The sequence below is a fragment of the Salmo salar genome, chromosome 06, assembly GCF_965601325.2.
Source record: "Salmo salar chromosome 06, fSalSal1, whole genome shotgun sequence".
NCBI lineage: Eukaryota > Metazoa > Chordata > Actinopteri > Salmoniformes > Salmonidae > Salmo > Salmo salar.
The window spans coordinates 45,304,945-45,318,061 of record NC_138296.1 but is presented as its reverse complement, the minus strand read 5'-3'; the positions used below and the strand labels follow the sequence as shown (position 1 = coordinate 45,318,061).

Genomic DNA, 13,117 nt, shown 5'->3' with positions numbered 1-13,117 from the left:
ACACACACGAGAAGAACACACACACACACACACATGCACACACGCAAACAGAAGAACAACAGACACACAGAATCCCACTCAAACACACTCTTGGCCAAAGTCCTCCTTGTGACTTGTCTATCACAGCACTCGTAACTGTGTGACCCCCCCCCCCCTTGACTCTCCAGCCTCTAATGAAGTCACCAGACAGTGTATGAGGGGGAAGCTTCTCAAAGAGCCTTGTAGTCAGCTGCTATACACCACTGGCCTTTATCAACTAGTGATTCTGGTTTGGGGGTATGTGGGCCACAAGTCGGAGGTTATGTGGTTTGACGATCTCATCAACTTTTGCCCGCAATTGGTTAGATCATGGATTCTAGTCTCAACCGGAGGAGTAGCTGTGAACTCTGTATGGCACCTTAATGTTCTCATGGGGCCTAGATTAGATTAAAGGACAATGTATTCATCCTACTGTGTTGCGTCAGCAGTGTTGTCGTCTAACGTTGTTAAGCGCATGTTATAGGCGTCCCATTGTGACATAGTTACAGGGCTCTGAGACCGCCGTCCACGGTTGACACACAGCCCATGATTCCCAGCGAACGCATCTCCGGCACGCTTCCTCTTTTCATTTGAATGTGTCGACGGTTGGAGAAATTGCTTGAGCTGTGTTGAAACTTCCAAAGTCTGAAAGGCCAACGGTCCAATATTCTAGAACCCCACTGTGCGTACGCCGACACGTTTTGGACTATGATAAGCCCTTTAGTCTACTGATGTGTGAACTGCGTGAGACTGAGAGGGTCATCCATGGAGCATTTTGTGTGTCAGGATCACGACCCCGCCCTGTTCAAGGAACGAACCTACCTTGAGTTTGACCTATAATCTGTGCTTTCTACCTGCTCTTTCTACCGTTGCAGCTGTTACCATGACTACGGTACGACAATAGCAAGTCTAGTTATTGATAGGCTAGAACTGTTCACCGTGACAAACTTGGAGACAAACAGACATTATTTCGGAGTTGTCGGTCTTGGTCCCTCTCGGTTTTGTTGAGTTTTTTTTTGAGTGTGTGTGCTTTCGTCAGTGTTATAATTAATGCAATAAGGCCTGAGGGGGTGTGGTATATGGCCAATATACCACGGCTAAGGGCTGTTCTTCTGCACGATGCAACGCACAACGCTATGCTATTATAAACTGGTTACCAATGTAATTAGAGCAGTAAAAATAAATGTTTTGTCATTCACGTTTTGCTCTGATATACCACGGCAGTCATCCAATCAACATTCAGGGCTCGAACCACCCAGGTTATAATAGTTGTTATAAACTGGGTGGTTTGAGCCCTGAATGCTGATTGGCTGACAGCCGTGGTATATCAGACCGTGTACCAGGGATATGACAAAACATGTCAAACCAGCTTTTTTATGACAAGGTGCCTTATTGCTATTATAAACTGGTTACCAGCGTAATTAGAGCTGGTAACCAGTTTATAATAGCAATAAGGCACCTCGGGGGATTGTGGATTACGGCCAATATACCACGGCTAAGGGCTGTGTCCAGGCACTCTGCACTCATGCAGAAGAACAGCCCTTAGCCGTGGTATATTGGCCATATACCACACCCCCTCTGGCCTTATTGCTAAATTATAACACCGACGAAAGCACACACACTCAAAAAAACCTCAACAGAACCGAGAGGGACCAAGACCGACAACTTAGAAATACGATGTCTGTTTGTCTCCAAGTTTCCAGGCGTCTGATTCTCTCCTCTCTTTGCTGTTTATGGCCGACTATCAAGACAGACTGTGCAAAACGCATGCTACGAGTGTGCTTCCCATCTGTAGCGAAAAGGAGGACAAGAGGGACGGAACGGAGCGAGGTAGGAGGGACGGAGGAAATACCAGACTGACAATGTGGGCCGGAGGGAGATAATTGAGAACATATGGGTCAGATCCTACCAGAGCTCAGCTAAAGCTTATACTCTCAAAAAAGGAAAGGGTTTAGTGAACAAAAAGTGCTGATTGAGGATTGTCAGTCATGGGTAATAGAGTGCAATTTGGGATATTTCCCTCTTTTTGTCACTTACTCGCTCTTTCCCCTTTCCCTGCACTGCTCGTGCGGTTATTCAGGGTGATGTCACTGTAGCATTAACCTACTTCCAGTCACTGTGTCACTGCAGACTCAGTGACAGTGTGTGTATGTGTGCATGTGTCTGTGAGTCTGTGTGTGTGTGTGTGTGTGTGTGTGTGTGTGTGTGTGTGTGTGTGTGTGTGTGTGTGTGTGTGTGTGTGTGTGTGTGTGTGTGTGTGTGTGTGTGTGTGTGTGTGTGTGTGTGTGTGTGTGTGTGTGTGTGTGAGAGAGAGAGAGAGAGAGCAGAAGCCTCCCAAAAACAGTTACTGCAACTAAGGTCAGCACATTCCCTGTGAGCTCCCTCCTGCCAAAACACAGAGATCTCTATCCATTAGGAAGATTGGCTCTTTATTTAGGGAGTTGGGGGAAGGTAGGGGCAGTATGGGGACTGCAGTGTGTGCGTGTGTGTGTGTGTGTGTGTGTGTGTGTGTGTGTGTGTGTGTGTGTGTGTGTGTGACCTTTTAATCCAATCTGCATGAATAACAAAGTGCAGTGAGGCCAGGGAAGTATATAATAGAACATGGGTCATATCCTATATTATGCTGTCTAGGACCACTGTGCTGTCAAAGACCGAAACAGAGCCAATAACTCTGGTATATAGATGCTTCTATATGCTCATCTTATCCCTACGGATCTTCAGGTCCAGTGGATGTCAGGGACACGACCACTCCCTGCTGAGACAGAGGTGCACTGGTCTTATTAGTGTACGATCCCAAATGACACCCTATCCTCTATATAGTGCACTACTTTTGACCAGGGCCTCTGGGCATTATACAGTGCCATTGGGATGCAGACTTAGACTGATCTGGCACCTTCTCTTTTGTGCTTGAATGGCTCTTGTTGACATGGTGCCAATACAACAATTGCAGAGTGTTCTTATTTTAATTAGTCTAGACTTGGGTAAATTTGCCTTTGCGTCAATGAGTTTTGTAACAAAAGGTTCCTAAATTGTTTAAGAGCAATAAAGGTTTACAACAGGGTTATAACATCAGAACATATGATTGGTGTTGTAAAAATAGCAATGCATATGCATCAAGTCTTTGTGCTTAGTGAACCTTATGGATTTGTCATAGAGTTTATCTGTGATGGTGTACGGTCTCAGGTTCAAATAATATAGCAACAATATCTCTAGGCTACTATATGTCTAAATTGTGATCTTGTTATAAATGTAAGAGATTTAAAGGGTCATTAGGCACAATATGTTGCTATTAGCGCCATTGAAAGGATGTGGTTGGTGTTGCCATGCCGTCAGTAATGTAACTGGCAGTGAAACGTGACTCATCACACTATTCAAACAAGGAGAGGTAGCCTGGAATGATCAATGCATAGGCGATGTTATTATCATACAAGTAATGCTGATTATATGACAATGGATTTCTGTGAAGCTGTCCCACTGTAGCTCAGTTGGTAGAGCATGGCGCTTGCAACGCCAGGGTTGTGGGTTCGATTCCCACGGGGGGCCAATATATAAAAATGTAATAAAAATGTATGCACTCTACTGTAAGTCACTCTGGATAAGAGCGTCTGCTAAATGACTAAAATGTAAAATTTAAATGTAAGCTATACGATAGATAAGCAGATAAGCAAAATAATACAGTCCTTTCAAAATATTCATAGTACAGAAATACACTGAGTGTACAAAACATTAAGAACAACTGTTCTTTCCATGACACAGACTGACCAGGTGAAAGCTATGATCCCTTATTGATGTCACCTGTTAAATCCACTTCAATCAGTGTAGATGAAGGGGAGGAGACATGTTAAAGAAGGATTTTTAAGCCTTGAGACAATTGAGACATGGATTGTGTATGTGTGACATTCAGAGGGTGAATAGGCAAGACAAAAGATTTAAGTGCCTATGAAAGTATCATAGTCTGGGCCAGGCACACTGGTTTGTGTCAAGAACTGCAACTCTCCAGTGTATTTCATGCTCAACATTTTCCCGTGTGTATCAAGAATGGTCCACCACCCAAAGTACATTCAGCCACCTTGACATAACTGTGGAAAGCAAAGGAGTCAACATGGGCCAGCATCCCTGTGGAACCCTTTCGACACCTTGCATTGTCTATGCCTCCACGAATTGAGGCTGTGCTGAGGGAAAAGGAGGGTGCAACTCAATATTAGGAAGCTGTTCCTAATGTTTGGTATGCTCCGTGTATACCCTAAAAACAGATGCTGTTTAATGGGCGTTGTATGCAGAATATAGCAGTATTAATTTTAAATCGATAAAAAAAATCACAAGATTGAATGGTTGGGGATTTGTGACTTCCCCAAAGACATGTCTGTTGACGAAAATCGCGAGTAATCATTTCAATTTTCGTCTTCTCATAGTCTTGCGCCTCGCCCTTTCAGTTCGCTTAGTGCGTGAGCCACTGTCGCTCTCCGTAACAAAGGCAACGGTATCACTACTGCGTGGCGTCGCCCCCCCCCCCCCCTTGATGTTTCTATCACCTAAACGTAGAGATAGCATTGTAATCTCTCCAAATCCACAGAACCGAGTGCTACATGCCATTCAGCAGGGTAGTTGTCTAGCCGCTGGCGCGACTCCCAATTTCAAGCTGTCAATCTCCCGTGCGCAAAGCAACTGATTTTTATTGTCGGTAGACGAGGGGCGCTGGCTTCATTGAACTCACTGCCAATTAAACAATTTCGTCCTTTGCTGGAAGATTTTTTATTTTTTTTGAAATGCACTGCTCGGCTTGTAAATTTCCACTCAGAAGATTGAGTGAGTACTCTAGTGCTCTCCATTTACGCACCAGTGACTGGGCTTGCAATAACCCTCCAAAGCATTAGGAGGGAAATTAGGCTACATTATTCTTGTAAGCTATCATTGTTCCAACTCTCTGGTCGTTTTGAGACTTTGGACAAATAGACAGTCTTATTTTGAAATCAGACAACATTAATATTCAAATGTATTGGTCTGGGCTTTTAGTGTTGAATGTGGTGATGATGATGGCGATGCTGGTAATAGATGACTAACATGAACACATGTGAGACGGAATTGTCAGTTCAAATCAATAGCAAAGACTGACACGCCCTAAATCAAACAGCTTCCTGATATGAACCCAAATATCTCAAGAAATTAGAAATGTGCTTTCTTTGGAACAAAGTAGCCGACAACATATTATTGGTCATGGAAATTGTCAAATGGTCAGGTTTACTAGGCAATCATACGAGTAGGCTAAATCATTTCTAGGACAGTGGCTTCAAAAGCAGGTGAAATGAGAGAGATGGAGAGGAGATAGCGGAGAGGATGCGGCGCGCTTACCTTTCTATCCGTCACCTCTTCTCCCACAGCCTCGATTTCCCCGGAGCACTCCATCCCCGGCGTGACAGGCGGGGACGGCAGCCGGTCGTACAGACCCTGCCGGGCCAGCAGGTCGGCAAAGTTCAGCCCGCATGCCTTGACCCGCACCATGACTTCTCCGGCCTTGAGTGCCGGCTTCCCCTTCTTCACCTGCAGTTTCACCTTATCATAGCCCCCGTAGCCGGAAAGAACCAGGGAGCGGTAGGTGAACTGCTCTTCCTCGGGGACCTTCTCGGTCGCCGCCGGTGTGGCTGCCGCCTCGGTGGAACTGACTGGCGGTGACTCCGGCTTGGACTCAGCTTTCGGCTCCTCGCTGGGTTTATTCTCTTGCTTTTTTTCCTCTGCGTTTTGCTGCTGAGCAGGTGCATCATCGCCAGACATTGTGAAGAGTATTAGTAGACAGCGACAAGTCTTGAAATTAAACGTTCACTTCTTGTTTATCCTCTTGTCTTTAGGAGCTTTGCTGTAATGAAGCGTTGATGAGTCCGATCTGAGTGATTCAGGAGCAAAGAGAGAAGAAAAAAACGGATTCTCAGAGCTTCTTCAGCAGCCTTGCCTGAGGACACAGACCCGAGTCAATGAGAGCTTCAGCTGAGGAAAGAGCAGGCTGCCTCGCAACGGCTAAAGTGGACAGAGGTTGTCAACTCCGCGCTCTGACAGTGTAAGTGAGTTGGACGAGAAGGAGGCAAGCTAGAAAACCCGGAGAGCGGATTTACTGAGGAGGTGGAACGACAAGTGGATTTTATAGAGAAACTGACTGTGTCCGCCTATGCACATTTCGGCATAGCCAGGGGCGGACTGGGACAAAAATTCAGCACTGGCATTTCACCCCCACCCCACAGGCAGTATTTGCTAATGTCAAATAACATAAGCAACTATAGTACAGCGTTTCTCAACCTTTACTCTACTGTCTGTCTGTGTATGTGCTTCTTGTTCTCCTCTGTTGTCACTGTCTGTCTTTGCTTCTCCTTGTGTACATTGTTTTCCTCATTTATCTACACACCATAACCCATAATGACAAAGCACAAAGAAGTTTTTATAAATGTTTGCAAATGTGTATATATATATATATATATATATATATATATATATATATATATATATATATATATATATATATATATTTTTTTTTTAATACCTTATTCACATAAGTATTCAGACCCTTTGCTATGAGACTTGAAATTGAGCTTAGGTGCATCCTGTTTCCATTGATCATCCTTGAGATGTTTCTACAACTTGATTGGAGTCCACCAGTGGTAAATTCAATTGATTGGACATGTTCACCGGACGTGCTTGTTGCACCCTCGACAACTACTATGATTATTATTATTTGACCATGCTGGTCATTTATGAACATTTTAACATTTTAACATTTTGACCATGTTCTGTTATAATATCCACCCTGCACAGCCAGAAGAGGACTGGCCACCCCTCATAGCCTGGTTCCTCTCTAGGTTTCTTCCTAGGTTTTTGGCCTTTCTAGGGAGTTTTTCCTAGGGAGTTTTTCCTAGCCACCGTGCTTCTTTCACATGCTTTGCTTGCTGTTTGGGGTTTTAGGCTGGGTTTCTGTACAGCACTTTGAGAATATCAGCTGATGTACGAAGGGCTATATAAAAATAAATTTGATTTGATTTGATTTGATTTGGAAGGGCACACACCTGATTCGGAAGGGCACACACACCTAAGGTCCCACAGTTGACAGTGCATGTCAGAGAAGAAAACTATCCATGAGGTCGAAGGAATTGTCCGTAGAGCTCAGAGACAGGATTGTGTTGAGGCGCAGATCTGGGGAAGGGTACCAAAACATTTCTGCAGCATTGAAGGTCCCCAAGAACCATCAAAACTGAGCAATCGGAAGAGAAGGGCCTTCGTCAGGGAGATGACCAAAAACCCAATGGTCACTCTGACAGAGCTCTAGAGTTCCTCTGTGGTGATGGGAGAGCCTTCCAGATGGACAACTACCTCTGCAGCACTCCACTGATCAAACCTTTATTGTAGAGTGGCCAAACAGAAGCCACTCTTCAGTAAAAGGCACATGACAACTCGCTTGGAGTTTGCCAAAAGGCACTTAAATGACTCTCAGACCATGAGAAACAAGATTATGTGGTCTGATGAAACCAAGATTGAACTCTTTGGCCTGAATGCCAAGCGTCACGTCTGGAGGAAACCTGGCACCATCCCTACGGTGAAGCATGGTTGTGGCAGCATCATGCTGTGGGGATGTTTTTCTGCTGCAGGGACTGGGAAACTAGTCAGGAAAAGATGAATGGAGCAAAGTACAGAGAGATCCTTGATTAAAACCTGCTCCAGAGGGCTCAGGACCTCAGACTGCGGGGGAACGTTTACCTTCCAACAGCACAACGACCCTAAGCACACAGCCAAGACAACGCTGGAGTCGAACACCCAATCAAACATCTCTGGAGAGACCTGAAAATAGCTGTGTAGCAACGCTCCCCATCCAACCTGACAGAGCTTGAGAGGATATGCAGAGAAGAATGGGGGAAACACCCCAAATACAGGTGTGCCAAGCTTGTAGTGTCATACCCAAGAAGAGGCTGTAATCATTGCCAAAGGTGCTTCAACAAAGTACTGAGTAAAGGGTCTCAATACGTATGTAAATATCGTATTTAAGTTATTTTTATTTTTAATACATTTGCAAACATTTCTGAAAACCTGTTTTGCTTTGTCATTATGGCATATTGTGTGTAGATTGATGAGGTAAAAAAAAAACTATTTCATCCATTTCGGAATAATTATAATGCATATAATATAGAGCGAAAACATCAATAAACTGGCAGTACATGTCTCCAGCTCTCTCTCTCTTTTCTCCCAATGTCCACTACACTTGACTGCTGCAGCTGAGCTGTCTGTTCTGTGCTGGGTAACACTTTATTTTAAGAGTCCATAAAAAAATCATTGATAAGGCATCAACAAAACGTTTTCTCACCATTTATTAATCATGACTTCCCCCTTATAAATACTAGTAAGGTTGTTATTCGCACATGAATATATATTTTCTTAAACATCCTGTGTTGTGTGCTTGTTATTTTACCAGGTACTGCAGGAATGTCTACCAATGGCATGCCCATCTTTTGTGAGAATGGTAATGGTAATAAATGGTTTATTATGGACCCTTAAAATGAAGTGTTACCCATCATAGTTGTGAATGAATACCTTATGACAGCCTAACACAATATTTTAAATTAGAGCATGTCGAGTGTCCCCCCTACTGACTTAGCTTCGTGTTTAAATATTAGGCTACATTTAATTCAATAGAAGAAAACAGAGAGAAAGAGAGTGAGAGAGACTGCCAGTTTGTTAATGTTTTGATTGTATAATACAGCCAATGGCTACATTAAGGAACGGGCAGTCTCCTTCTCTCTATGTTTTCTTCTATTGAATTCAATATTCAACCTTGTGTGTTCGTCAAAGAACGATGCCGGGACTAGTTTATGTGGATGCGGATAGATTTCCAGCGATGGGCTTCGTTTGACAGTGTCGTGCGCGTATATTTCTGCCAAGAAGTGACAGGCCTTTCAGCAAATGAAATAAGGGGGATATAGGTGGGACTTTCCAGCCTTCAGTGGCAGTGGCTATGTAATGTAATCCAACATGAGAGTCTGTAAGTGCAACATTTAATAAAACAACAAACATGGAACTAGACAACAGAGGGACGGCCCCTAGGACAGCCCCAACAGAGGGACGGCCCCCAACCAGAGGGACGGCCCCTAGGACGAGGAGCGGGCCGGTCCGGGCGGCGAAGGTGGAAATCGCGGATGATGATCGGGTTCCAGAATGTCCTCCATCAGAACCCAACAACCCCCCCCCCTCTGGGCCATACCCCTCCCTGTCCACCAGGTACTGGAGCCGACCCCCATGACATCGGGAGTCCAGTAGAGATCTGACGGCATAGGCCGGACCTCCCTCGATGTCCAGGGGGGTGGATGTGTGTCGTGAGGGACAGCATCAGCTATGGGACCAGGAACCACCGGCCTGAGAAGGGAGACATGAAAAGAAGGTGAGATACGGTAGTCATTGGGAAACTATAACCTATACGCCACCTCGTTGACCCTCCAGAGAACTTTGAACGTCCCCACAAACCGGAGGCTCGACTTCTTGTAGGGCAGGCGGAGTGGGAAGTTCCTGGTAGAGAGCCAGACACATTCCCAAGGGTGGTACACAGGGGTCGCACTGCTTTGGCGGATGCCTGCTCCTTTTGACTATGGACGGTGCACTGGAGTCTCACGTGAGCGTCGCTCCACACTTCTTCTGCGCGCCTGAACCACTCATCAACCGCAGGAGCTTCGGTCTGGCCTGGGGTCCACGGAGCCAGGGCCGGCTGAAAACTTAGAACACTGGAAGGGGGTCAACCCAGTGGAGGAGTGACGTAGCAAATTCTGGACGTACTCTGGCCATGGGAGGAATCGAGCCCACCCTCCCTGCCAGTCCTAACAGTGACTCCTCAGGAACCTCCCCAGCTCTTGGTTCATCCTCTCCACCTACCCATTGGACTAAGGCCTATACCCAGAAGTGAGGCTGACCGTGATACATAGCTTCTCCATAAAGGCTCTCCATACCCGTGATGTAAATTGGGGGCCACGGTCAGAGACAATGTCCTCCGGAAGGCCATAATGCCGGAAGACCTGCTGGAATAGTGCTTCAGCAACCTGGAGAGCAGTAGGGAGACCAGACAGAGGGATTAAACAACAGGATATTGAAAATCTATCCACAACCACGAAAATGGTGGTGAAACTGTCAGAGGGGAGATCAGTAGCAAAGTCAATGGGTAGATGGGACCAGGGACGCTGAGGCACGGGAAGGGGAAGGAGCTTCCCAGCTGGAGCGTTCCGGGGGGATTTGGTTTGGGCACATACGGACAGGAGTTGACATAGCGAGTGACATCCTGCGCCAAGGTGGGCCACCAGTACTTCTCAGAGATGGATTGGGTAGTGCGAGAAATACCTGGATGTCCAGCGACAATGGCTGTGTGTGCCCAGGTCAGCAGCCAATCCCTTATCCCTTTGGGAACGTAGATGTACTCGGGAGGACAGATAGTGGGTGCGGGCTACCTCTCCAGAGCCTGGCGAATGTCCACATCTATGTCCCAGTCCACAGGAGCTACGACTCAGGAGGATGGGATTATAGCTGCATTCTGTACAGGACCCTCTCCCGAATCGTAGAGACGGGACAGGTCATCGGCTTTGGTGTGTTTTTAGCCTGGGTGATAGGTCAGCGTGAAGTGTCACGGCTCCTCCTCTGCAGTGCAGGGGTGGTTCCCCCTGCAGGCAGAGGAGGGTCATTAGTGATTGCAGCTGGTGTGATTGGAGCCACCTGGGCTCAGGGTATTTAACCAACTGCTCCACTAACCTCTCTCTGGTCTGGCTGGTCTGGCTGGTCTGTCGGGTCTGGCTGGTCTGGCTGGTCTGGCTCCTCGCTGAGCTTCTGGCTCGCTGGACTTGCTCTCTCTTTCTCCCTGCTCCTCCAGGTATGATCCGGTTTTGTTTGTTCCTTTGTTGATGTATTTAGTTTCCACTCAGTCATGTTTACACATACATATTCACGCATCCATGCACCTTACATTATGACATTTCCACACCTCATTCCTTTTTCTTTGTTTATAGTTAATAGTTTTGTTTTATAATAAAGAACGTTTTGAATTGGCCTATACCAGTTGTCGATGTCCTCTCATTTTTGCCACAGGCTATGAGCCGGCCTGTGACAGAAGTCAAACCTTTCTTGGCGCGGATTCAGTCTCCTTGCTGTCCGTATGTACTCCAGGTTAGGATGGTTGGTGAGGATGACGAATGGTTCCTTGGCGCCCTCCAGCCTGTGTCTCCACTCCTCTAATGCCAACTTCACCGCCAGGAACTCTCAATCACCGACATCGTAAGACCTCTCTGCAGGGGACAGCTTCTAAAAGGCTGACCACACCGCTCGCAACGCGTGTGCGAGCATTGCAAAATAAATGTAGAAATCTGTTATTCAATTATTGCACCCACACTGCTCGCGTGCGTCAACAAGCGTCTGCGTTGCCAAGGGCTAAAATAGAAGTCATTCCTATTTCTGAAGCAGATAGCGCTGCAAGTCCTGCCTCTCCCATCTCCTCATTGGTTTATAGAAACAGGTACCCACGTGCCATCTCCTCATTGGTTATACCCACGTGAGTGATTGAAAGACGAACTGTTGTCGATTGTTGTGGTAATACTATGAAAGTTTAGATGCCAATCACCATATAAGTTAAACAATGAAAAAGCCTGGAAGGAGGAGAGATGACTAGAAACGATTCGGTTGACCGTTTTTATGTATGGATTAATTGTTGCATCTACCTTGTGCATTTCAGGTAAAATAACAACCTAATGTTTATATCCCAGGACAAATTAGCTAGCAACAGCAAGCTAGCTAAATAGGACAAATTAGCCAGCAAGTGCAAGCTAAATTGCCATAAATGTTTAATGCTTTTCGACCTGTCCCCAAATTAATGTCATTGGTTCAGAGTTTGTTTTGATATTTTAACCTGCGTGTCGTGATCGCGTTTGATGTAGGGGGACAAAATACATTTATGCACGATGGTGCACGATGGCGCACACACGCAGCCGGTTTGGGTTCCGTGTTAGAGTAATGTGCACACGGATACAATTTCTGTGGATTACTCTGTCGTTGAGACAGAACTGCCCCCACACCCACCTCTGAAGTGTCCACATCTACCACAAAGGAGATCATGGGATCTGGGTGTTTGAGCACTGGGGCGCAGGTGAAGCGTCCCTTGACTAACTGGAAGGCCTCGTCGGCTGCTGGGCTCCACACCAACCTACGGGGATCACCCTTGAGGAGAGAGGTGAGAGTGGTGGTGACAGAGCTGAAGTTCCTGATGAAACGGAGGTAGAAGTTGGCAAACTCCAGAAATCCTTGTAACACCTTTTTGGTGGTTGGGACTGGCCATGACCTGACCGCATCTACTTTCTTGTCATGCATCCTCACTCCCAGCGGGCTGATTTGGTAGCCTAAGAAGGAGACAGCCTTCTGATGAAATTGGCACTTCTCAGCCTTGATCAACAGGTGGTTAGCCAGGAGGCGTTCCAGGACTGCTTGAACGTGAGCGATGTGATCCTCCAGGGTAGCCGAGTAGACCAGGATGTCATCAATATACACGACCACCTGGCATCCGAGCATGTCCCTGAACACTTCATTAACGAATGCCTGGAACACTGGTGGACCATTGGCTAAGCCAAATGGCATCACCAAGTACTCGTAGTGGCCAGACATTGTGCTAAATGCAGTCTTCCATTCATCCCCCTCCCGGATGCGGATGAGATTGTATGCACTCCGCAGGTCCAGTTTGGTAAAGAACCGGGCCCACGGAGCTGTCCGATGGCTACCGGCACCAACGGGAGAGGTTAACGGTACTTTGTGGTGATTTCATTGAGTCCTCTGTAATCAATACATGGACGTAACCCTCCATCCTTCTTGACCATGAAGAAGAAACCAGCCGACGCAGGAGAAGTGGACGTGCGGATGAAACCTTGTTGGAGCGCCTCTTGGATGTAATCGTCCATGGCCTGGGTTTCAGCCACCCACAGGGGATGGGGAAGCAGGTCCTCCGGCAATTGGGTGACCAGTCCGATTCTCATTCTCGACCGAGATGGTGAGGTTATGGCATTGAAGCCAAGGGAGGCTGAGGATGATATTGTGAACTGGTGCACTGGTGATGAAG

General features: G+C 46.5%; 1 protein-coding gene across 1 annotated transcript in view; it reads right to left on the bottom strand.

The window, feature by feature from the left end:
* The window catches only part of LOC106607262 (NADPH-dependent quinone oxidoreductase VAT1), a 40,490-nt gene extending 34,387 nt beyond the window's left edge, over positions 1–6,103 (bottom strand). Inside the window, exon 1 of the mRNA XM_014204055.3 lies at positions 5,368–6,103. Within this exon, the coding sequence (XP_014059530.1) occupies positions 5,368–5,787 (420 nt within the window). The 5' untranslated portion in view covers positions 5,788–6,103. The remainder of the gene's footprint in view (positions 1–5,367) is intronic.
* Positions 6,104–13,117: the final 7,014 nt, after the last annotated feature.